Here is a 27869-nt window from a genome sequence, read left to right on the forward strand (position 1 = left end):
TGATTTTACACACTGAATTAACAAGATCAATGTTACATTTTCTTTTTCTTTTTAAAACTAGCATTATATTTTTCCAAAACTTATTTTCTTTTATTTTAATAACATTTTTTGTATTGCCCCACATCAACTATTATGGAACTAAATTTGAAAAACTGAGGCAGAAAAATCAATTCAATTTTTAGCACACTTTGGAAGTTGGCAATATAAAGTGGAAAAATATCTGCATTTTCTCAGTCACCATCTCTGTTGCTTGCTATTAAAATATATTTTTAATTCACTGTTTTATTGTTTTATATGGTGATTAATATACAGTGTACAATAATAACTTTAAATTTATTTGTCTAGGGACAATACACAAAGCCATCAGATCATGGCTTTGAAAGTAATGATGCTTAGATGCAATAGCCAACAAATATTCAAAATAAATATGACAGAAAGAGGTAAAAACCTCAGAGCAGAAAAACATCCTGCATTAATATGTTTCAACTACATTACTCACAGGACTGAGGGGCAAATTCATTTACAATATTTTTTAGAACTTACTGAGTTATAAAGTAAAATAAAGCAAAAAAATCACATAACATGGAGTTTATGTGGAGTTAACATTGATTGTGGACAATAGGTAAAAAGCTTGAATTTGGAATTGTCTCTTAGTATTAGTTTTAAAAGTCTCTTTCATTCTTTAAAAATGTTTTATTTTTATATCAGTAAAATTTTTGTTGGTTGATTTTTGTCAACATGTCATAGGTCATAGGCAGAATCCTTTCTGGGGCATAAGGACTTCAGTTTAGCTGAAGATTATAACTACTAACAAAGAAGTTTACTGTATTAAACTTGAGTACATAAGTGAATAAATCATTAACAATTATTTAGAGGAAAATGAAAGATTTTAGAAACAATATTAGAAACCCCCACCAAAGAACAAGAAATATCAAGAGACATGGTCTTATTAATGACTATGACATTATAATCTAATTTAAAATAATTGAATTATTAGGGTCAAGTGAAGACTGTGATTTTGTGCGATAAACTAATTCATACATCAAAGTAAATTAGTAACTAAGTCAGTCATAATTCCCTTCATACAAATGACTATGTTGATTCTCATTGAAAACGTTTAATTGGAAATAAAGGGTATCAGAAGTCATAAAGCTTAGAGATGATTCACAATTTCTAATGTAATCAGAAACTAACTCTTCTAATATATAGTTGTTACCAATAAATGTAAGCTGCTTAAAGAGAAACGTAAGTAATAAACTCCTTTACATATATTTTTTTTTGGATGATGTAAAAGATACTTATCATTGTCATGTTTAAAAATAATTATAGGGAGGAGGACAAGATGGCGGAGGAGTAGGAGGACACGCTCGCCCTCTCCCACAAACACAACAAAAAAAGCACATCTACAGAATAAATGACTCGCACAGAACAGCAACCAATCGCTGGCAGAGGAACCTAAACTCCAATAACAGCAAGAAATTCGTGACATTATTGGGCAGAATGGGAGAAAAGAGGAGAGTGAGAGAAGGTGAATCCGAGCGGGACGGGCGCTCCCGAAAGGGAACTGCGGAGGAGAAAGGGATCCCGCACCCTGGAAAGTCACCTACCGGGCGAAAGATCAAACGAACCGGAGGAATCTCCAGATGCAGAGAAGAGTGTAGCAGTAAGTTGGAGTACGGAAAAGCCGATCAAGAACCCAATGGACCGTCTGAACTACAGGCACAGTCACCAAAAATTGAGACGCCTGGGTGGGGGCTGGGCACCGAATCCTCGGCTCCAGAGGTTAGTCCCCGGGAAAGGGCCGGGGGACGCCTGGGTGGGGGCTGGGCACCAAGACCTCATCTCTGAAGGTTAGTCCCCGAGAGGGGGCCGGGGGACGCCTGGGTGGGGGCTGAACACCGAGACCTCGCCTCCGAAGGTTAATCCCTGAGAAAGGGCTGGGGGGCGCTGCCTGGGTGGGGGCTGGGCACCTAGAACTCGGCTCCAGAGATTAGTCCCCGGGCTAGGGGGGCGGGGAAGATCGGAAACTGTTTGGGAGGTCTCGAAACCATTTGACAGGGCAGAGACTGCCTGGGAGACTAGAAAACAAAGCTGTCGCAGAGGAAGGGAGCAATACTACAGGGGCGGGGAAGTGGAAAGCCACATCAGAGGGAACCTGGGAGAAGAGCCTGGTCTGCGCCCGTGCTGGGGAGGGGATAAAAGAAGGGGTGGGTCCCCATAGAATACCCCCCACGCCACAGCAAGCTTACAGGCCCGCTAGCTAGCGGAAAACTGTACTTCCCAGTGCATCCCCTCCCCCCACCCCCGCCACGCTCTATGCTCTCACGGACCTGGGGCTGCCTGCCATCCAGGAGGGCAGGCCTCAACAATTGCCTGAAGCCTACCACCGCAGGGGCTGTCCCTGCACAGGCCTGCTTGCCCTTTGGTGGGGCTACACTTCCGCAGAGCAGCACCAAACACCACCAGCCCCCGAGAAAAGGCCTGCAGCCTAGAAAAGCTAGAACAAGCTTAGCCAGGCTGTGAATAGATCGGCCTAATTCTCGGACGGTTTTTCTGAGTCGGGTTGCCCCGGGGAGGAGCCTCTTCAGTTTCCAACGGCCCTGCTACCCGCCCAAGCCCCCAGGGGGTGCCCCACTCCCGTGAAATAACTGCTCAGCACCACCAGCCCCCTGGAAGAGCCCCTGCAGCCCAGAAAAGCTGCAACAAGCTCGGCCAGACTGTGAAAAGATCCGGCTACATTCTCAGGCTGTCCTTCTGAGTTGGGCTACCCTAGGGAAGAGCCTCTTAGGTTCTCAGTGACCCAGATAGCTGCTCTAGCCCCCAGGGGGTGATGCACCCCTGAAGAGCAGCTGCCCAACACCGCCAACCCCCTGCAAGAACCCCACAGCCTAAAAACACCAGAGCAAGCTCCGCATGACCAAGTGAAATCTGCTACCATCGTGGTGTGGACCTCCCAGTCCTGTCTGCCCTCAGGAAGTCCTCCTTTGCTTCAAAGAAACACTGTTAGCCCCATCAACACTCCAGAAAAGCCACACTGCCTCAAAAGAGATTGACCAACAACGTCAGCCCTCAGGAAATATTCCACGGCAGTGACAAGGCAAACACTGCCCGATCACGGAGAGTACAACTCCCTCAGGAGAAAGAAAACAACAAGCAAGATGAAGAAGCTGAGAAACCACCCCCAGTCAAACCAACAGGAGAACTCACCTAAAACAGTCAACAATGAAACTGATCTCTGCAGTCAGACAGACCTGGAGTTCAAAAGAGAAATAGTGAAAATACTGAAGGAATTAAGAGAAGATATGAACAGTAATGCAGATACCCTCAGAAAGGAACTAGAAAATATAAGGAGGAGCCAAGAAAAACTAGAACATTCATTTGCAGAGATGCAAACTGAACTAGGGGCAGTAAAAACCAGAATGAATAATGCAGAAGAACGAATCAGTGATATGGAAGATAGAATAATGGAAATCACTCAATCTGGTCAACAGACAGAAAACCGAATCAAAAAATTGGAAAGCAATATAAGAGACCTATGGGATAATATAAAGCAGGCCAATCTAGGCATAATAGGAATTCCAGAAGGAGTAGAAAAAGATAAGGGATGGAAAATATATTTGAAGAAATTATTGCTGGAAACTTCCCAAATCTAAAGGATACTGGATTCAAGATACAAGAAGCACAGAGGGCCCCAAACAAACTGAACCCAAACAGACCCACACTAAGACACATCATAATAAAAATGGCAAAAATTAGTGATAAAGAGAGGGTCCTAAAGGCAGCAAGAGAAAAACAGAATGTTACCTACAAGGGAACCCCCATAAGAATATCAGCTGATTTCTCTACAGAAACACTACAGGCCAGGAGGGAATGGCAAGAGATATTTAAAGTGCTCAAAGGAAAAAATATGCAACCTAGAATACTCTATCCAGCAAGAATATCATTTAAAATAGAAGGGGAAATAAACATTTTTCCCAACAAACAAAAACTTAAAGAATACAGCAACACAAAACCCAGGTTAAAGGAAATATTGAAAGGGCTTCTCTAAACCAAAAAGAAAGGAAGGAAAGGGAAGAAAAAAGAAAAGAAAAAAAAATAAGAAGAAGAAGAGGAAGAACTAGGACTGAGGAAACCGTAATCAGAGAGCAGTCACTCAAATAAGCCAGCATACAGATTTAATCATGAACATGCTTCAAGCAAAATAAAATTAAAAAGAAAAAAATAAAAAAGAGTCATCAAAACCATAAAATGTGGGCAAGGGATGTCAGGAGGTAAATAACCCTTTTTGTTTATATGTATGTCTCTCTTCTTAATTTTAATATAGTAATGAAGTGTTTGAACTTACAGGACCATCAGGCTAAAACACACAATTATGGGAAGGGGTTAGCATACTTAAAAAACAGGGCAACCACAAGCCAAAACCAAATATTGCATTTGCAAAAAAAAAAAAAAAAAAAAAAAATACATTCAAGCAGATAACAACAGGAGACCATCCAACCAAAAAAAAAAAAAAAAAAAGGAAGAATGGAGAACCATAGAATCAACTGGAACACGAGGTTCAAATGGCAATAAATAATCATCTATCAATTATCACCTTAAATGTCAATGGACTGAATGCCCCAATCAAAAGACACAGAATGGCTGAGTGGATAAAACGGCAAAAACCTTCAATATGCTGCCTACAAGAAACTCACCTCAGGACAAAAGATACATATAGATTGAAAGTGAAAGGGTGGGGAAAAATATTTCACGCCAATAGACATGACATAAAAGCAGGAGTCGCAACACTCATATCAGACAAAATAGACTTTAAAACAAAAGACATAAAGACAAATCAAAGAAAGACAAAGAAGGACACTATTTAATGATTAAAGGATCCATCCAAGGAGAGGATGTTACTATCATCAACATATATGCCCCAAATATAGGAGCACCCAGATACATACAACAAATATTAACAGACATAAAGGGAGATATTGATGAGAATACAATCATAGTAGGAGACCTTAATACCACCCTCACATCAATGGACAGATCCTCTAGACAGAAAACCAATAAAGCAACAGAGATCCTAAAGGAAACAATAGAAAAGTTAGACTTAATTGATATCTTCAGGACACTACATCCAAAAAAAGCAGAATACACATTCTTCTCAAATGCTCATGGAACATTCTCAAGAATCGACCACATATTAGGACACAAAGCTAACCTCAATAAATTTAGGAGCATAGAAATTATCTCAAGTATCTTCTCTGACCACAATGCCATGAAATTAGAAATCAACCATGGGAAAAGAAATGAGAAAAAACCTACTACATGGAGACTAAACAACAGGCTACTAAAAAAACCAATGGGTCAATGAGGAAATCAAAAAGGAAATTAAAAACTACCATGAAACAAATGATAATGAAAACACAACCTCTCAAAATCTATGGGATGCTGCGAAAGCAGTGCTCAGAGGGAAATTTATAGCAATACAGGCCTTTCTCAAAAAAGAAGAAAGATCCCAAAATGACAACTTAATCCTCCACCTAAATGAATTAGAAAAAGAAGAACAAAAAAGTCCTAAAGTCAGCAGAAGGAAGGAAATGATAAAGATCAAAGAAGAAATCAATAAAATAGAAATTCAAAAAACAATAGAGAAAATTAATAAAACCAAGAGCTGGTTCTTTGAAAAGGTGAACAAAATTGACAAACCCCTGGCCAGACTCACTAAAAAGAGGAGAGAAAGAACCCAAATAACCAAAATTATAAATGAAAAAGGAGAAATCACAACGGATACAGCAGAAATACAAAAAACCATAAGAGAATACTATGAACAACTGTATGGCAACAAGTTTGACAATCTGGAAGAAATGGACAATTTTCTAGAATCTTACACCCTGCCAAAACTGAATCAAGTAGAAACAGACCAACTGAACAGACCAATCACTAGAAATGAAATTGAAGAGGTCATAAAATCACTCCCTACAAATAAAAGTCCAGGACCAGATGGCTTCACAGGTGAATTCTATCAAACATATAAAGAGGAATTGGTGCCCATCCTCCTTAAACTCTTTCAAAAGGTTGAAGAAGAAGGAATACTCCCAAAGACATTCTATGAGGCCACCATCACCCTCATTCCAAAACCAGGCAGAGATACCACCAAAAAAGAAAACTATCGGCCAATATCATTGATGAATATAGATGCAAAAATTCTCAACAAAATCTTAGCCAACCGAATCCAACAACATATCAAAAAAATTATACACCATGACCAGGTTGGGTTCATCCCAGGTTCACAAGGATGGTTCAACATACGCAAATCAATCAGCATCATACACCACATTAACAAAAAAAAGGTCAAAAATCATATGATCATCTCAATAGACGCAGAAAAAGCATTTGACAAAGTTCAACATCCATTCATGATCAAGACCCTCGCCAAAGTGGGTATAGAGGGAACATTCCTGAATATAATCAAAGCCATTGATGATAAACCCACAGCAAATATAATCCTCAATGGGGAAAAACTGAAAGCCTTCTCACTCAAATCTGGAACAAGACAGGGATGCCCTCTCTCACCACTGCTCTTCAACATCGTTTTGGAAGTCTTAGCCACAGCAATTAGACAAACAAAAGAAATAAAAGGCATCCATATAGGAAGAGAAGAGATAAAACTGTCACTGTATGCAGATGATATGATACTATACCTAGAAAACCCTAAGGACTCAACCCCAAAACTCCTTGAACTGATTAATAAATTCAGCAAAGTGGCAGGATATAAGATTAACATTCAGAAGTCAGTTGCATTTCTGTATACCAGCAATGAAACATTAGAAAAGGAATACAAAAATATGATACCTTTTAAAATTGTACCTCACAAAATCAAATACCTTGGAATACACCTGACCAAAGAGGTAAAGGACCTATATGCCGAGAACTATAAAACTTTAATCAAAGAAATCAAAGAAGATGTAAAGAAATGGAAAGATATTCCATGTTCCTGGATTGGAAAAATCAATATTGTGAAAATGGCCATCCTACCCAAAGCAATCTACAGATTCAATGCAATCCCTATCAAATGACCCAGGACATTGTTCACAGAACTAGAACAAACAATCCAAACATTTATATGGAACCACAAAAGACCCAGAATCGCCAAAGCAATCCTGAGAAACAGAAACCAAGCAGGAGGCATCACTCTCCCAGACTTCAAGAAATACTACAAAGCCACAGTCATCAAAACAGTGTGGTACTGGTATCAAAACAGACAGACAGACCAATGGAACAGAATAGAGAATCCGGAAATAAACCCTGACACCTATGGTCAATTAATCTTTGACAAGGGAGGCAAGAACATAAAATGGGAAAAAGAAAGTCTATTCAGCAAGCATGGCTGGGAAACCTGGACAGCAACATGCAAAGCAATGAAACTAGAACACACCCTCACACCATGCACAAAAATAAACTCCAAATGGCTGAAAGACTTAAATATACGACAGGACACCATCAAACTCCTAGAAGAAAACATAGGCAAAACACTCTCTGACATCAACATCATGAATATTTTCTCAGGTCAGTCTCCCAAAGCAATAGAAATTAGAGCAAAAATAAACCCATGGGACCTCATCAAACTGACAAGCTTTTGCACAGCAAAGGAAACCAAAAAGAAAACAAAAAGACAACTTACAGAATGGGAGAAAATAGTTTCAAATGATGCAACTGACAAGGGCTTAATCTCTAGAATATATAAGCAACTTCTACAACTCAACAGCAAAAAATCCAATCAATCAATGGAAAAATGGGCAAAAGACCTGAATAGACATTTCTCCAAAGAAGATATACAGATGGCCAACAAACACATGAAAAAATGCTCAACATCGCTGATTATAAGAGAAATGCAAATCAAAACTACCATGAGATACCACCTCACACCAGTCAGAATGGCCATCGTTAATAAATCCACAAATAACAAGTGCTGGAGGGGCTGTGGAGAAAAGGGAACCCTCCTGCACTGTTGGTGGGAATGTAAACTGGTACAGCCACTATGGAGAACAGTTTGGAGATACCTTAGAAATCTATACATAGAACTTCCATATGACCCTGCAATCCCACTCTTGGGCATCTATCCGGACAAAGCTCTACTTAAAAGAGACACATGCACCCGCATGTTCATTGCAGCACTATTCACAATAGCCAGGACATGGAAACAACCCAAATGTCCATCGACAGATGACTGGATTCGGAAGAAGTGGTATATATACACAATGGAATACTACTCAGCCATAAAAAAGAATGGCATAATGCCATTTGCAGCAACATGGATGGAACTAGAGAATCTCATACTGAGTGAAATGAGCCAGAAAGACAAAGACAAATACCATATGATATCACTTATAACTGGAATCTAATATCCAGCACAAATGAACATCTCCTCAGAAAAGAAAATCATGGACTTGGAGAAGAGACTTGTGGTTGCCTGATGGGAGGGGGAGGGAGTGGGAGGGATCGGGAGCTTGGGCTTATCAGACACAACCTAGAATAGATTTACAAGGAGATCCTGCTGAATAGCATTGAGAACTATGTCTAGATACTCATGTCGCAACAGAAGAAAGGGTGGGGGAAAAAACTGTAACTGCAATGTATACATCTAAGGATGACCTGACCCCCTTGCTGTACAGTGGGAAAATAAAAAAATAAATAAATAAAAAAATAAAAATAAAAATAATTATAAATGAACCTTCCAGACTTATGTGAAATAAGCTAGTCACAAAAGTTAAATACTGTATGTGATTCCACTTATATGAGGTACATAGTAGTTAAATTTATAGAGATGGAAAGTAGAGGCAGTGCCAGGGACTAGGGGGTAAAGGCATATGGAATATCAGTTTGGGAAGGTGATAGTGTTCTGAAGATAGAGGGAGGCAGTGATTGCACAAACTGTCAGTTGTACTTAAAAATATTCAAAGCAAAAGCTTTTCAGTTTGATGAGGTCCCATGGGTTTATTTTTGCTCTAGTTTCTATTGCTTTGGGAGACTGACCTGAGAAAATATTCATGATGTTGATGTCAGAGAGTGTTTTGCCTATGTTTTCTTCTAGGAGTTTGATGGTGTCCTGTCGTATATTTAAGTCTTTCAGCCATTTGGAGTTTATTTTTGTGCATGGTGTGAGGGTGTGTTCTAGTTTCATTGCTTTGCATACAGCTGTCCAGGTTTCCCAGCAATGCTTGCTGAATAGCTTTTGCACAGCAAAGGAAACCCAAAAGAAAACAAAAAGACAACTTACAGAATGGGAGAAAATAGTTTCAAATGATGCAACTGACAAGGGCTTAATCTCTAGAATATACAAGCAACTTATACAACTCAACAGCAAAAAAACCAATCAATCAATGGAAAAATGGGCAAAAGACCTGAATAGACATTTCTCCAAGGAAGATATACAGATGGCCAAAAAACACATGAAAAAATGCTCAACATCGCTGATTATAAGAGAAATGCAAATCAAAACTACCATGAGATACCACCTCACACCAGTCAGAATGGCCATCATTCATAAATCCACAAATAACAAGTGCTGGAGGGGCTGTGGAGAAAAGGGAACCCTCCTGCACTGTTGGTGGGAATGTAAACTGGTACAGCCACTATGGAGAACAGTTTGGAGATACCTTAGAAATCTATACATAGAACTTCCATATGACCCTGCAATCCCACTCTTGGGCATCTATCCGGACAAAGCTCTACTTAAAAGAGACACATGCACCCGCATGTTCATTGCAGCACTATTCACAATAGCCAGGACATGGAAACAATCCAAATGTCCATCGACAGAGGATTGGATTCGGAAGATGTGGTATATATACACGATGGAATACTACTCAGCCATAAAAAAGGATGACATCATGCCATTTGCAGCAACATGGATGGAACTAGAGAATCTCATACTGAGTGAAATGAGCCAGAAAGACAAAGACAAATACCATATGACATCACTTATAACTGGAATCTAATATCCAGCACAAATGAACATCTCCTCAGAAAAGAAAATCAATCATGGACTTGGAGAAGAGACTTGTGGTTGCCTGATGGGAGGGGGAGGGAGTGGGAGGGATCGGGAGCTTGGGCTTATCAGTCACAACGTAGAGTAGATTTACAAGGAGATCCCGCTGAATAGCATTGAGAACTATGTCTAGATACTCATGTTGCAACAGAAGAAATGGTGGGGGAAAAACTGTAATTGTAATGTATACATGTAAGGATAACCTGACCCCCTTGCTGTACAGTGGGAAAATAAAATTTAATAAAAAAAAAAAAAAAAAAAAAAAAAAAAAAAAATATTCAAAGCAGTGAATTCTGTTTTATATATTTTATCAAAGTTTAAATGAAGCCAATCAACCAATGAATAAATGTCAACTAGAAGACATCATTCCTACTTTCAAAGACTGTGTGATCTTTTTGAAACAGGGCAGGAGGAGTCCAATAATGAAGCATGATTCAAGTTGTGATATAAGAGCACTTGACACATTGTTAAGGAATTGACTTAGAACTCAGCTCTTTCCTGTAGGTGCACCAGATTTCAGCAGTGCCACTCTCTCTATCTAGGCTGGCCTTTTGGGTCTGTGGCTCTTGGACACTGATTATTTTGCCTCTGAGACTGTGAAAAATCATGCTGGTTTACCACGGTGTGTGGTACAATTTTATTGATTCTCTGTGCCATCATGGCATGGGCAGTTTGGGAAGAATTGTTTACTAAGCTGTATGAGTTTAGTTAAAGAGAAGTCACTGTGGTTGGAATGAATTTGTGAAACTATGGAAATAAAAAAGACATTTAGGAGTTCCCGTCCCGGTGCAGCGGAAACAAATCCGACTAGGAACCATGAGGTTGCAGGTTCGATCCCGGGCCTCACTCAGTAGGTTAAGGATCTGGCTTTGCCATGAGCTGTGGTGTAAGTCATAGATGTGGCTTGGATCTGGCATTGCTGTGGCTGTGGAGTAGGCTGGCGGCTACAGCTCCGATTAGACCCCTAGCCTGGGAACCTCCATATGCCACAGGTGCAGCCCTAAAAAGACCAAAAAAAAAAAAAAAGGCATTTAAAACATCATAAAATATGAGCATATTTTTTCATGTAGTTTTTATTGCATTTGTGCACATTTTTGGAGGAAAGAGGTGAGAAAGTGTAAAGCATGTCCAGGAAACAATGAGTAAATCAGTTTGACTTTAGCAAAAATGTTAATATAAGAGAACATAGGAGATAAGTTTGGAAAATAGGTTTAGGAAAACTTTGGGAAATCCATGAATGACAGGTGAGAGTGGGCAAAGAGGAGGCATCGGAGGATTTAATCTCTGATGTTTGAGTTCCATTCCCATCACAAATTATCAGATAAGCCATAAAATCAAATTTATCTGTCGATGCTACCTCTGTTTAGTTTTAATACAAACAAATTGAAGGAAGGAATATTTTGATTTATAATGATATCTTTTACTAAAAATCTAATTGTAGGAATGTAACCAAAATCCAAGAATGAGTTTTTGGAATGTATATATGTATATGGCTTCAACATGTATACGTTTTTGGGAGTTGAAGAAAATATTTGGTCTCTGAGACCTAAAGAAAATTGCATGTATATTTGAGCTATTACTTTTGAATGTATCACAGGTCTCTGTAATAATGTGGGTCTTCATAATAATGTTACAGATATCTGAGGGAAAAAAATCTTTGAGCAGAAATCTGATTCAATATTGTGTTTTCCATTAATTAATCAGTTTGTGTGCTTTCTTCTATAATCCTGTTACAGCTTGCTGGACTCTCAATTTAAGGAAATGGAAAATGACCATGATGAGATAGTTTCTCTACTGGCCTGACCCAGTGTTTAATTATAATTTATTAGTGATATATTGTAATTTATAAAATCCCTACCCTCTTTTGAGACCACCCTGATTTAATAGTTGGAGATCCATATCCCTTATTATTGTCTGTCTTTCAAGTGTCATTATCAGAGTAGCTTGAGTTATATGAAAAATGTTAAATCTCAAGACATCATGTGTGATTTATGATGATTGTTTTCTTCTCCATTTAACTAGATTCTGAAGGGAACTGAAAAGGAATCCATCATCAAATCACCCTCAGGCCTCTGGAACAGAAGTGGGAGAATTGTGAGGCAAAGGCCACTTCCTCCCAAGTGAAGACATTTCAGAACTCATCCTGGCAAAGTAAATGTTTCTACATGTCCTTGAATTTTGTCACATGAGCTACTTCAACCATGAATCTAAAAAGTAAAATTCATAATGTAGGTGGTTTAAGCAAAGCGATCACAATAAAATTGTCTCTCTGACGGTTATCATCACGATTGTTACCTCTAACTATGGCATTGATCATTTGAAAACTTATTGATACCTGCTAAGATTTTTCTTTTTATGTTTGTTAGTTCTCAAAAGTCTCTCCTTTGTCTTTGCAATACCTTGAACTCAACCAAGTACAAAACAAGCTGCTAATAATGAATTGAGTCACAATTAATCGAGAGCTCATTGAAGGTGCAATAGTACTAGGTTCTGCAGCAAGAAAGTAAAAAGAAGTTACACTGCCCCTGATATTTTGAAAGTAATAGTTTACAAAAGGTAAATGTGTACATTGAAAAATGATAAAACATTTTCAGATACAAATTTGTTTATTTTCAATGATTTTTGAATATGCAATTTTTTTACAGTGACACTAACTGATCTTGGAACACTATCATACTTAGTTATTTAGTCATTCCTAAATCTCCATACCAAATTTGACATACTTTATTCTGTTTTTCCACATGACACTATTTTTAATCTCCCATGTAGGATTTTCATATTATATAATGATCTATGAGTATTTCTGGCTGCATAAAATGAGTCCTCAAAGCACATACTTTCTCTATTTTATGCATTGTTCAATCTGTAGTGCATAATAAAATAATATTTTTACATTAAATACTAATTGAATGTTGAATGAGTGAACGAATGAATCAATCAATCAGTCAAGAACTGTAGGATACCAACTCAGGTCAAGCACACTATGTATATTTGGCTTTTGAAAACAAGTGAAACATAAGCTAAATCAAAGATAAAAGTTTGATTCTCTCAAGAAATTATTGTGTACCTAGAAAACCCAAGGGAAACACCTAAAAAGTCACTAAGAACAACTATAGTCTTTAATAATATGGCTAGGAATAAAAATTAATGCATAAATCAATAGTTTTTTTAACATGTAAACAATAAGCTACCAGAAATCCCATTTACATTAGTAACAAAAATTAGGGACTGAGCAGTAAATACAACAAAAATTGTTTAAGAGCTATTTGAAGGAAGTAAATAAATACATTATGAAAAACACTGATGTAACTTTTCAATAATTTTTCTGGTCATACAATATTTTTGAATAGGTTGCCTCAATATTCAAGAAATGACCATTCTTACTACATTAATTATGGTAGACATTAACAGTGTACACCAAAAATTGTTTCTTTTTTCTTCTAGACATGTAAGAGTTAGCTTTCATGTTACTCTGAAGTTAAATATGGCCATGTGATTTGCTTTGGCCAATAAAATATGAGACATTACATATGTCACTTCCAGGAAGGAGCTTTAAATGCCAGTGCATGATTTAACATGTTTTTATTATTACATTTTTCTACAGGATTTATGGTAGAAAATTTCAGGATGAAGCTACCGTGAGCCTGGGTCCCTGAGTAGCTATTATAAGAAGTAACGACCCCCTCCATGCTTAGTGAATAGCTGTGAATTAATAGTAGCCACAAGAAATACAATTTTATTGTGCTGAGCCAGTGAGAATTGGTGATTACCTTAGGAATTTGGAACTATATTAAACTGGAACATTAATGTACAGCAGAGATCAAACTTTTTCTGTATAGATCCAGATACTAAATATTTTTGGTTTTATGGTTTATATGGTCTCTATCACAACTTCTTACCTTTTCTGTTATAGCAAAAAAGCAGCTATAGATATTACCTAAATGAATAAATGTAGCTTTGTTCCAATAAAATTTTATTTACAAAGACAGGTGAAAGGCCATATTAGGTCTATGGGTTGGAATCTGCTGATGCCTAATCTAAAACCAATATAATTCCAAAAAATTCACAAGTAGCTTAATTTTTAACCCAAGTTGATTCTCTAGGTCATATGGAAAAATACGTAATCATAGTTATAAGAAATCTAAACAATAAAAATAATGAGGCAAAACTAACCCAAACAATTAATATAATATATTTGAAATACCAAAGGTAGATACTGACACATGAATGGATAGACCAACATTATAAGTGAATATATTACATAGTAAATCTGTCCCTGCATATCAAGGAGGAAAAGATAAATTAATTGATAACATTTTAACAACTAAGCAGGAATGTGAGAAATATTTATATCTATTTCTGACTCCTTAAATTTTTTTTCCTAATGAACTAATACTTAAACACTTTGTAAAACAAACCCAAAATGCACACAAAACATGGGAGAGTGTTTTATGCAATTAGGATATGGAGGTAACTAGACAGAGTTCCCAGTGCTACACAGCAGAATCCCTCTGCTAATCCATCCCAAAAGCAATATCTGCATCTATTTACCCCAAGCCTGAAGTCCCTCCCACTCCCTCCCCTTCCCCCTTGGCAACCACAAGTCTGTTCTCCAAGTCCATGATTTTCTTTTCTGTGGAAAGATTCCTTTGTGCCGTATATTATATTCCAGATATGTGATATCATATGGTATTTGTCTTTCTCTTTCTGACTTACTTCACTCAGGATGAGAGTCTCTAGTTCCATCCATGTTGCTGCAAATGGCATTATTTTGTTCTTTTTTATGGCCAAGTTGTATTCCATTGTGTATATATACCACATCTTCCTAATCCAATCATCTGTCGATGGACATTTGTGTTGATTTCATGTCTTGGCTATTGTGAATAGTGCTGCAGTGAACATGCAGGTACATGTGTCTTTTTTAAGTAGAATTTTGTCTGGATATATGCCCCAGAGTAGGATTCCTGGGTCATACGGTAGTTCTATGTATAGATTTCTAAGATACCTCCATACTGTTCTCCATAGTGGTTGTACCAGTTTACATTCCCACCAACAGTGTAGGAGGGTTCCCTTTTCTCCACACCCCCTCCAGCATTTGTTATTTGTGGACTTCTTAATGAGGGCCATTCTGACTGGTATGAGGTGATATCTCATGGTAGTTTTGATGTGCATTTCTCTAATAATCAGGGATGTTGAGCATTGTTTTAAGTGCTTGTTGGCCATCTGTATATCTTCTTTGGAGAAATGTCTCTTCAGGTCTTTTGCCCATTTTTTCATTGGGTTGTTGGCTTTTTGCTGTTGAGTTGTAGAAACTGTTTGTATATTTTAGAGATTAGGCCCTTGTCAGTTGCATCATTTGAAACTATTTTCTCCCATTCTGTAAGTTGTCTTTTTGTTTTCTTTTTGGTTTCCTTTGCTGTGCAAAAGCTTGTCAGTTTGATTAGGTCCCATGGGTTTATTTTTGCTTTTATTTCTGTTGCTTTGGGAGACTGACGTGAGAAAACACTTGTAAGGTTGATGTCAGAGAATGTTTTGCCTATGTTCTCTTCTAGGAGTTTGATGGTGTCTTGTGTTCTATTTAAGTCTTTCAGCCAGATGGAACACTTAATGTGAGAAAAAGAATGTATACATGTATGTGTAACTGGATCACAATGCTCTACAGTAGGAAAAAATATAAATAAATGATAAAAAAGCATATGGAGGTAGAATTGCTTAAAATAACATCAAACCCAGAAATAATAAGAAATAATTGATAAATTTAAATTAATTAAAAAAATCTATATAACAGCATGAAGAGAATCCAAATATGAAGGAACTTTTGGAAACATATTTGCAAAATTTATGGCATTTAAACTATTATTTACTAAGCACATGGAGTGCTTCTGCAAATTGATAGGAAAAAAATCAACACTTCATTAACAAGGTGGTATAAGGCATGAAAACAGGAGTTACCGTAAAAGAAAATATGAATGGGTTTTTGAAAAATGAAAAGGTGCTCAATTTCATGTTAAAAGAAATGAAACAAAAGCTATATTTTTATGAAAGTTTAAATTGCACATTTTTGTGTGGAATAATATGTTTCTATGTGGGATAAATGGCTATCAAAATTTTAAAAATATATTCCCTTATGCTTGAAATTTCATGTTTAGTACTTTATTCTAGAGATATTCTGATATATACTCAGATATAAGTAAGAGGTGCTTTTGTGTTTATTACAGAACAAGACTGAAAACACCTACATGATTATAATAGGATACCACTCCTAGACATTATTCTGCATATACTAAGGGGATGACCTCTATGAAGCTACTAAGAGGAATAAGATGGTGTCGTAAGTACTTATATAAAATTATCTGGAAGGAAAAAGAGAAAGGTCCACAAAGTCTGTGAAGCATTTATCAATTATATAAAATACTTGCACAGAAGTAGAATATCTTTAGAGTAATATGGAAGAAACTGGTCACAGAGGTAACTCTGTAGGGAATAGGCTCAAGGCCTGTGGAGGGACAGGGTGAAAAGTAGAGATCTATAGATTATGTATCATTTGTAACCAATAGGATTTGTTCCTTCAGCCATGCTTCCATCTATGAGAAGTAAACTATTTTAAATTATATCACAACCTTTTATTTTAGGAAAGGATTTTTTCTACAACGTGCTGTAAGTGTCCACCCAACTTTTTCCATGCTTCCAGTGATAATTAACTGATCATTTAGATCTTTCCAAATTTAATAACTTTAATATTGTTTTGTTTTGAGAAAAAATTTCTTTCCTAATATCTACTAAGTCTTTGTCCTTTTCTCCCTCCTAAAACTATCTAAATCAAATTTAACTTCTTTCCATTGGGCATTTGCAAAATACCTTTTTATCTCTCTAAGTCTTAGGTCCTCAAGAGTCTTACATCATTCTCACTGTTACTAATTTAGTTCCTGTTTACTAATGTCATCTTTAAAAACCTGCCAAAATTATTTGACCAATTAAAAGTACAGAATTTAACATATTTTTGCTCTCTTGATAGTTACACTGCACTTTGATTATTGTAATTTAAGATAAATCCATTTTTCATCATATTATACTGTTAATTTGTATTTTATTTTGCAGTGAATTATAATTAGTAGGTTGTTTATATTTTGGTGGACTTTAATAACTAATGATGTGTTTAGAATCTAGAACAACAAAAATAGGGTTAAATCTTTGTTTTACATACCAGTAGGGTTTTATGTTGGACAATTTACTTAGCTTTGGACATCTTAAATTATAAGATTGGAAGACGATAGTATCTACTTCATAGGGATTTTTGGTAGTAAATAGGGATTTTTTTGGTAATAATTAAATAAGATATCCTCTGTAATCTTGATATAAGGCTGTGACATGGTATTGGGAAATGATGTCTGTGAGATAGCAAAATGAAACTAGCAAAAGTCTGAGATAAAAACTTTACAGGCTGAGACTTGCAGAACTTCTGACACCAGGAAAAGAATACTCATATTATGTTCATTGTATGAAGATTGAGGGAAAAATTGGGATCAATTAATTCCGTAATGATAAAGAGTGACAAAAAATTAAATTTGAGTATATTTTCTCTTTCTAGAAGGAAAGACATAAATGTATTCTCAGACATATAGGTAGGAGTTGGAAAAATTTATACGGTTGAAAATGAAATCAAAAAGTTGATAGTGGTTACAATAAGGTCCTAAAAAGAGAAGGAAGTGATGAAATCAAGAATATAGTTTGAGGTTTTTACCCTTGATCATAAGGACTCTTCTTCAGGAGTTCCCATTGTAGCTCAGCAGGCTAACAACCCAACATAGCATCCATAAAGATGCAGATTTGATCCCTGGTCTAACTCAGTGGGTTAAGGATCCAGCATTAACACAAGCAGTGGTATAGGATGTGGCTCAGATCCCGTGTTACTGTGGCTATGGTGTAGGCCTGCAGCTGCAGCCTCCAATTTGACCCCATAGCCCAGGTATGGCCATAAAAAGAAAAAAAAAAAGTCTCTTCTTCTTCACATGACATGGTACAAGTGATATTGAAATTTTTTTATGGTATAAAGAAGGAAATTTGAAAGATCACCTTTAAACTATCTTAATATTTGCAGTACAGCCAGATGGATAATCCTCTGAGATTCATGTCAACTGAAGATAAATTTTCAAGATTTTAAAGAGTCTAAAGGAGGTTGCAATAATAATTATTTCATTAGTGATGGTAACTATAGGAATTTCAATAAAGAGTCAAAAAAGATGAATTCAGAGGTAGATATGCAATCCGGGTGTGGTAGTGATCATATCCATATTTTTTACTTTCACAGATGAAACTTCCTAAAGGGGCAGTCAAAAAGTTTTATCTTATTTCTCCAAGATCATGAATCCTCTTAGGCAGTTCCTAAACTTTTGAATCTCTTTGTCATGACTTAAAAATCAAATGACTCTATATTGGGGTCTACTCAAGATGTGCTTGATTCCTCTTCCATCTGGTTTAGCTGAGTTGTCCAAAAAATTATCAGCAAAATCAGACTCTTCTCTTCCTTGAGTCATCCTTACATTTTCAGTCTATACCAATATAGTCATCCAAGGTTACCATGTAAATACATACATTACATTTTTCAAAGCTTATGCAATTCTAAGAAAGGCATTTTATTGTAGAGTAAATAAAAATTGAATGATCGCAAAATCAGCCATTCCCTTACATCAGTTATAAAGGGGAGTATCTACTTAATCCTTCACAGGGACTCAGTGCCTTCTTAGGTGCTCTTTCTTCTCATGGTAAATTTATCTCAGGAAGCCCTTTCTTGCTCACATACAGCCCCCTTTTCAACTTTGTTTTAGAAAACAATTCCTTCTCTCAACCTTCCCTATGACTCATTATATTCCTTCTAACTCAAACAACATCTCAAATTCTAGCTTAAGACATACACATTTTCTTTTGTCCCATTTTTATAGGTTTCCAATGGTAGATATAGGCAGAAAAGATATATGACTTCAAAAATTTAGTCTTGCATCATTTGGAAACATTGTGTCAAACACTGGACTGGTATAAAGCATTATTTCTTGAACCTGGCTGCATTACAAGAAAATCCATATAGGTTGTCAGTGTTTTCCCTTGGTTGTTTTCTTTGCTACCCAAAGAGATTGAAACCAGTTCCCATGTTACAGTTTTAATTAAATTATTATAATGTTGTGACTCACCCCAAATGAAGATGGATTGGTTTACTAACGGCATATTTTGTAGAATAGATGGAAGGAATTTGTAATGATTCTAGTTGCTGATTTTTTTCCTCCCTCATTTTTTTTTTTTTTTTTTTTTTTAATTCTAGGAAGTCTCTGATGAATGGACAGGGAAAGAGTAGAAGTGGGATTTCCCCAGCACATACATGGGCAGCTGGGTTAACCAGATAGATTAGAGTGAGAGAAATGTGAGATATTCTAGGGTATATGTGATATTTAGAAAATAGGAATGTTTTTAATAACTGACTTTTGAGTTTAATAATTGGGGAAAAATAGGAAGTCAAAACAGTTATGATGAAGAAGACTGGAAAGGCTCTAATCAATTAAGAAGAGTATTCTTGTTGCTGATTATAATGAGTCAAAGATGTCGTTCTATAAACACATGTACAGAATGTCATAAAGAAAGGTTATCAAGTGACAATAGCATGACAGTAGCTTTGAACCATCTTTAGTGAGCAAGAATAAATAGGGAATGACCCTCTACCTTGTGTATTTGGAAATAAACATAAAAAGTAGTGATTATATTGTTTGATTATTGATATAAATAAAGAGGAAATCTATTTATTTTAAGGCTTGTATGTGGACTGAAGAATGAATAAAAACTTAATGCTTGGAGACAAATTGTTCCTGAAAGGGTGGGAGTTCTGAGAAATACTATTAAGTGGCTGAAGTGACTGGAATGCAGACAGGGATTGAGGAGGGGGGTGGAGAATTAGGTAAAGATCAGTATGGAAAGACTAATGGGTGAAAAATTTATTGTCATTTAATGAACTTAAGTGTATGGGTACATACAGCTGTTTGTCAGGGAACATCAGCCGTAAGACATAGCCAAGGTCCAGTTTCCAGAACAAGTATGCTGAGCAACATTCCTGTCTATATTTATACCTGGAATTTTTATTCCACTTTCCCTTCTCTAACAGGTAATCTCTGGATACTGATCATAACTCTCATTCCTTCCTGATGAGGGAGGGGCATTTCCCATAGTGTGTACTCCCCTCACTCCCCCCACCCCCTGCAGTCTGGATGGTTTATATGTCACTCTTCTCCACCTTTGCCACTGAGATAGTTTAACTCTTTTTGAGTGTCACCTATTTTGTGCTAAAAGGAAACATTTTTACCTGCAAGTAAGATATAGCCCCTAAGTGACCTTAGCTATTTTGACTTTCTGTATGCAGTCTCCTCCCTATGAGCGTAATGTGACCATCTGTGCAGCTGTCTTAGCATTCCTTACCAAAACGGAGCAAAATGTCTTCATATCTGTTCTATTCCAGTGGGGAACTTCTGGCTTATGCAGACTCCTTTCCAAGAGTCTGCATAAGCCAGTCTTTAAATCCAAATCTGTATTAATGATAATAGCAATAATGTTATTCAAAAGATCAGTTCCAAAGTTACCTTCATCGGAGATCCTAGAGACAACCATATAGATAGAATCAGTAAATAGATAACCCAGATTCCTGGCAAGGGGCATAGATTTAGTTCCTATGTGAATTTTGATGCATTTAATAGAAGGACTAGCATAAAATGGAATTATTAGTGTTATTGGATACAAAATATCAATGCTTAATGTTGACCTGGGATGTAATCTTTAAATTTATAAATAATCTCTTGCAGAATTCTGCTCCTCTCAAATAAACATGACAGTAATAAGTAAAAGCTTATTATAATATTTTATAGAGTATATGATATCTCTTATTGCCGTATAAAACACTCTGTGATAATAGGTAAAGTCATGAATTTAGAATTTTGATAGATTTTCAATTATGGCTATCTGATGCCTTACCCTATGTGACTGATCCTTAACAACAAAAGATTTTCTGTAAATAACTAGTCCTCATGCTGTTGATCCTGTTTTAATAGGCATTCAGTTATATAAATGTTCAAAATAGTTTGTTTAAACACCTCACATCAGTCAAAATACACATGTTTAATACAGGAGAGGAAGGAAATTGAGACATCTCTTGATTATCATTCTTGTTTTAGGTTTATCTTTCTTTTCAGACATTAAAATTGCTGAGATGCATGTGGCTGTTGTAACTTTCAGTTTCCCCCAAATATCATTTCTCTAAGCAAATGCCGTCTTGACTTTAGCCACTAAATCTTTGCTCCACTGAAACAAAAACAAACCTGCAGAGCTGGGGTAACATGCCTCTCCTGCTGAGTCCCCATCGGTCCAGGTGTTAAAAATTGTCCTTTTTTTTTTTTCTTTCTTTCCATGCTCTCGATATATGAAAACAAAACCAGAAGGAAGCTTGTTGAGGAAACTGTGTTTTAAACAGTAGTAGCTCAATCTGTTGATTTACAGGCTACTGATTTACAAGCTGTGAATGAATTGAAGCCTTCAGCAACAGGAAGCTCTGCCATTGGGAAACCCTAGAGCTCCAGCTGGAGCCCAGGGACCTACTTGAATGCTTACAGGAAAATGCACTCCAGGAGCCCCCTGTAATCAGAGTTGTTAACCAGAAGGAAATGTCTTCAGTGCTCTTACATGGCTCTTAATCAGATACTGACAGAGTGCCTTTGATCAACGCATTTGCACCATGAGGTTAACCAGAGGGTTCAGTACGTCCACATAGATTTCACAGTCAGCTCCAAATGTACACAACCAACAGAGTGACTATTCAAGCCTGTTCCTGTTCCTGGCTCCCCCTCTGTCTTCTCAACCTCCAGGGTCTGTTGTGGGGATTAATGAACTACATTTTTCAAGCATCTTGCCATCCCTGCATTAGAACTGAGAGTGAAACACGAGGCATTGTTGTGGAGGCCTGCTTGTTACTTTTTATCTGCATGTCTTAACTGAAACCTCAGACAGTGGCCCCAGCCCGCTACCCTGTGTCAGGCCTTTAAAAACACAGCAGAGGAGAGAATGAAACCTCAGAGAGAAATTATTTCCCAGACAGAGACCACTGGTGGGTGAAATGGTCCCAGCTGAGTTATTTCTCATTTGCCAGTTTGGTTGGTATCCAGAATCCGTGACTTGAAACAAAACTACCCTGCCGTCTCGAAGCCAAGAAACAAAGCTGGCACAGAGGTGTCAGAGCAAGCAGCTCACAAAGTGCATCCCATGGACGTTGAGGAGTGAGATATTTTTCTGTCACTTTAATTGTCTGTGAAAGAGTTCGTGTACTTTGGGTTAGTAGACAAAATGGATTAACTCTATCTTGTTGTGGGGAAAAGAAATTACTGATCTGCACTGAGCTTGATGTGAGGGAGATATGAAGAAGGTGATACCTAGAGTCTTTGTGTCATATTAAAGAAACACATTACACATAAAGTTTGTTTCTGCACTCTCTCACAGTCATTGGATGTTACAGAAAAAAATATGAACGTAAATAATCAAGAAATTTTGCAAATCTATGGGTTGCAATGAGGTTTAAAATATTTAGTCTTAAAATAAGAGTAATAAAAAACAAGCCTAAGAGTTTTCTTTCATTTATATGTTGACATAGGACTGACAATATGTATGGAAGAGCTACCCCCAAAAAAAAAGACAATTGTTAGAAAGAAGTCGGGTTTTTTTTTAAATCTTAAGTATTTACCACTATAATTTCAAAATACAACTATTTCTATAGTATTTAAATCATTTGGTTTTTATTTTTAAAAAACCCTCAGGAAATTGAAGAATCACCTTTCATTCTCTAGTTACTGACCTATAAAAGAAAATATGGAAAAATCATTGAGGCAAAATAAGAGATAAGTGATTAAGGTTTGTTTTAGATATTACATTGAAACTTAGAAAGCGATTAAAGTTTAGGGAAGAATTTGTAGGAGCAGTTAATATTCTCACCTTCCAGACATCAACATTTATTTCAAATGGAGTCACCAGTCCACTTACTGCTTGAGAATCCTTATGGTGAAACATTTACATGTTAATTACAATTTAAAGTAAGTACTTGTTCAAGCTTTTCTCTCTAGAATTCCTTATTTTATTTTTCATTTAGATTCAATTTCATAAGAAAGCAATTTAAAAATCAAAGTAAAATATAATTTTTTTCTAATTAGGATAAACCTTTAATGAATTTTAGCAAAATCTTAACAGCACTACTGTAGTGGCAAATATGCCGAGGTTAGGTATTTGTGCAAGACTTTGAGATGAGCAAAGAGGTTGCTGAGTATCCTTTGAATGGAATGTTGGGAGCTGCATAACTGACCCTCTGGGATTATTTGATTCTATCTGCATGTTACAGAGCTGTGTGAATGATTCCTGTTCATGCAATGCAAATGAATTTTGTACAGAATATAAACCTCCAGAATTCTCATTAGAATTGACTTTAGCAGCTTATTGTTTCTCTCACTAATTAGTGGGTAATATAAAATCTTTGACAAGTGTTCATTTCGTATTAGAAAGAAACTAGTTTTCTGAAAAGTATACTTTAACAGACATACAGCAGAAAAAAATATTCTTTAAATTAAAATAAAAACTAGTTTATTTTAGTTTTCCCTCATAGTCATGCTATCACAATAGGTAACACTAGATCTGCTTATTAAAAATATTCAAGAAAAAATGTGTAAAATTCTAGAATGTACATCAGGGAGGAATGTTTTTGTTTCATTTATCAGTGTGCTCAAGAACCTGTAACAGTGTTGTAAAGTGTACATTCAGTATTTGTGGCTCTGTATAGGGATAGCAGAACATAAAATAGAAACAAGTTATATAGCTGAATCTAACAGGAAGGACACATGCAAATATGAAAGAAAAGACAGATATCTTTGTCCTTCCTACAAACATAAAAATTTATTTTTGTGATGTTGAATATCATATTAGAGGGCACTCCAGAAGGGATGGGAATAGAACTTCCTATTATTATTATCTCATATTGCAAGGGAGCTCTTTTTCTATTTATTTTTGTTCTCTTTCTCCAAATTTTTGAAGAACCGCCATGATAAACTGGCTAATTTGAAACTATACATGTATTCCAGGTCTATCAGTAGAACTGTAGGCAATGATTCTTCTCAATATTAAGCTTGGGCTTTTATTCTAATATAAGAATTTGATGAAATAAAAGGTTCTCCGTAATTTATCCATTGCAATAGAATTAGAACATCTTTCCCTTTCATACAAACTGGAAAATAAGTACGTGTGAGATCTGTTTTATGGTCTGTTTTATGAACAAAGACAGGTTAGGTCAACCTTTCTACTGGTTTAATACATTTGCTCATGATATGTCTTTGTGTAGTTCTCTGTGTCTTCTGCTTGAGTTTTGTGAAATTCTTGAAATTGAAGATTTAAAGGTTTATCAAATTTGGAAAATTTTCAGCTATTTTCCTTTTTTTTTTTTTTTTCCCTTTTTAGTGCCTCACCTGCAGCATATGTAAGTTGCCAGGCTAGGGGTTGAGTCAGAGCTGCAGCTGCTGGCCTACACCATAGCCACAGCAATGCTGGATCTGAGCTGCATCTGTGACCTATACCACATTGTGGCAATGCTGGATATTCAACCCACTGAGTGAGACTAAAAATCAAACCCATATCCTCATGGACACCATGTAGGGTTCTTAACCTGCTGAGCTACTCGGCCCAGATACTTTTTCACTCTGTTTCTTACAGGACTTCAAATCCAATAAATTAGGCTTCTTGAATTTGTTCTCATTGCTCACTGATACTCTTTACATTATTTTTCAGTTTTTTCTATATTCTATTGGACAGCTTTTATTGCTATGTCTTCTAGTTCACTGATATTTTATTCTGTTCCATCTAATCTTCTTCATGTCATTCAGTGTTTTTTTTTTTTTTAATCTGAGACACTGTATTTTTAACTATAGAAGTTCGATTTGGCTTTTTAAAAATATCTTCCATGTCTCTTATTAACATGATTATTTTTTTCACTTCTTAAACATACGCTGTGTATTTATAATAGATATTTTAATATCCTTGTCTAGTAGTTCTATCATCTGTATCATTTTGAATTCACTTCTGTTGATTGATTTTTTTTTAATGGGTTGTCCACTCCCATCTGCATGCCTTGCATTTTTTTACTGGATGCCAGAAATTGTGAAATTTCATTTGTACATGCTAAGTTTTTATTGTTGTTGTTTCACTATTCCTTTAAATATTTTTTTTATCTTTTCTTAAAAGAACAGTCAAATTATCAGAATACAGTTTGATTCTTTTGAAGCTGATTATTAAAGCTGTTTTAGGCACTATCAGATAAATTTTAATCTAGGCTAGTTTGGCCCCTAACAGAGTCATAAATTTTGTGAGTACTTTATCTGGTGTTCTTTTTTCTTTTCTTTCTCTCTTGAAGTCACGATCTATTATCAGCTCTGTGTGAACCTTAGAAGTTGTTCTATTTCCTCCTTTTTCCCACGTCATGTAGTTTTCTCACATGCATTACCCGATCAGGAATCAGCTGATGATTCAAGGAGAACCATATCTTCAGAGCCCTGTCTGTGCAACGTTCTCTTCTTTTGCACTCGGCCCGTTGAATTCGTGATATTTCACCTCCTCAAACACTCAAACCTATCTGTGCTACTCAGCTCATATTGTTTATTTTTCTTCCTTCCAAGATAACTGCCCTCTGCTGCCTGTTGTATAGTATCTGAAAACCATGGTTTTGTACGCATATGTTTTTGTTTGTGTGAGACTGGAGAATAAATGTGATATCTTTTATTTCATCATGGCTGGAGGCTAATTCTGTTTTATGGTCCATTAAACTGAGACTTGGAGGCATTTTTTACCAAATGTAGACTATTAGGGCTGAGATACTAAAAACTATACTTTATGCAGGGCAGGAATTAAGAACTAAGCAGGTAGCCACCAGAGGACCTGAAGCAGGCCTTAATATGATATGTGTAATCCCATTTCATAAAGTGTAAGTCACTTGATTTCTGTGAGAATTGAGACGTATGAGGGAGAAGTGCCAATCCTCAGGACATGTATACTTTAAATAAAATTTCACTTTATATGAAGCAGTTAGAGTTGGACCCTGTGATATTATTATTTCTCTAGGAAACATATCTGATTCCTCTTGCCCATCTCTCTGATAGAGTTTAATCTTCAAAATAATAGGGAAGATTAATAGATTAATCAGAATAAAAACATCTAACGCTATTTTAGTTATATAGCAGCTCTCTAGCTTTTTTGAACACAGATATTCATTAAGGAAATGGTAGATTTTTACTCTAGTGCAAAGAGAAAATGGCTTTGCTATTACATATAATTAAAAAAAGAGAAGAAAAAAAATTCCCTTGATTTCTCCACTGAGTAAGAAGAGCAGTATAGTAGGCCAGCAATGAGCATTTTTTTTAAGGGTTTTGTTTTGTTTTGTTTTTCCCTTTGATGGTTCAAAGAAGTTTATGCAAAATAGAGTAGGTGATGTGGTTTGCAGCACCCGAGTACTGAGAACCAGAATAGGTTGAACGTGTGTGCAGGTTGTTCAGGGTACAGTCTGGGGCTCCTTTTCCACTAGTCTTGTAGCCTTTAACCTGGAGCAGTGACATCATTTCTGGGAACTTGTAAGAACTACACAATTTCAGACCCTACACCAGACCTACTGACTCAGAATCTTCATTTTAACAAGATCTCAGGTAAATTTTCATGCTCATTAAATGTGAGAAATGCCTATGAGAATAGTGTCCTGGAATTGAGAAGTACACAACCCTCCTGGCATAGTGCATCTATCTGAGAGAACCCGGGTAGTTAAAGGGTCTTCCTTGATGAGCAAGATGACTTACAACACTGGGTTGATGCCTCTGGGTAGCCAGCTGTGGGTTTTGTTTCTTGGTTGGTTGGTTGGTTGGTTTTTACCTAATACATAGAACCCCCAAAGAATCCCCTTTTTTCCCTCTCTTTTTCCCAGTACTCTTCTCTGGGTTCCATCTGCCAGCCTGAACTTTAAAGGTGTCGGTTACATCACTGAAGGAAAAATTGCTGTAGCTCTCTGGTGCCAGTTGGAGGATATTCTATGCAGTCTTTCCCTCTAGCTATCTGTACTCTCTAAGTGACACTATAAAGCGCTGGTTTAGTTTCATCAGAGGCATTCAGTGAGAGTGGCCTGATAATTCTCAAGAAAATAGGATGTGTATCAAAGGAATATGCAGTTTGTGTTTGTACAGACACAAGATACTCATGTCTTTTCTCTTTTAAGTATACATCTCACATTCTGAAATAATTACATTGAGGGTGGTCAGCCAACTTCAGTACAGATAGAAACTTGTAGAAACTTGATTGGATACATTACTCTCTAGATGGATAAAGAAGGAAAGTCTTCCCCCCTAACACGTTTTCCCCAGTCTCTTGTTAATCCCCAGCAGTGCCTGGAAAGAGACCTGTGTGCTTCATTCACACTGCTGTCAAGCTGCTGGGCTTCTAGTCAATGAGGACAACAAGCCAAACTGAAAGTAATAATCAAGTCTTTATTCACTGACTGAAATCATGTGAGTAAGAGGCAAAAATAGGCCCCAGCTCTCTAATGATCCATTTTTTTCCCCACAGAACAGCACCAGTCAAGGGTCAGATAAATCAGCACAGATGGGGGGATTGTCTCACTGCTGGGAGTGCTAGACAAAAGGCTCATGTTGTGTTATGGACTCAGAGGGATGGAGGGAGTGATAGGGGAGTGCTAGGTTTTAGGAGCAGAGAAGTACCTAGTAGAGAAAAGAAGACTCTAAAA

The 27869-nt window shown here is 36.7% G+C and overlaps 1 protein-coding gene across 1 annotated transcript in view; it reads left to right on the forward strand.

The window, feature by feature from the left end:
• LOC146397796 (uncharacterized) overlaps positions 1 to 18032 on the forward strand; it is a 519577-nt gene extending 501545 nt beyond the window's left edge. Inside the window, exons 3-5 of the mRNA XM_084989150.1 lie at positions 1330 to 1782; positions 12062 to 12190; positions 16258 to 18032. Of these exons, the coding sequence (XP_084845276.1) occupies positions 1501 to 1782; positions 12062 to 12163 (384 nt within the window). The 5' untranslated portion in view covers positions 1330 to 1500 and the 3' untranslated portion in view covers positions 12164 to 12190; positions 16258 to 18032. The remainder of the gene's footprint in view (positions 1 to 1329; positions 1783 to 12061; positions 12191 to 16257) is intronic.
• Positions 18033 to 27869: the final 9837 nt, after the last annotated feature.

This window comes from Sus scrofa, chromosome 13 (genome assembly GCF_054392235.1).
Source record: "Sus scrofa isolate SSC_HxYL_T2T_F1_AM1 chromosome 13, Sscrofa_HxYL_maternal_Yorkshire_Landrace_v2.0, whole genome shotgun sequence".
Classification (NCBI taxonomy): domain Eukaryota; kingdom Metazoa; phylum Chordata; class Mammalia; order Artiodactyla; family Suidae; genus Sus; species Sus scrofa.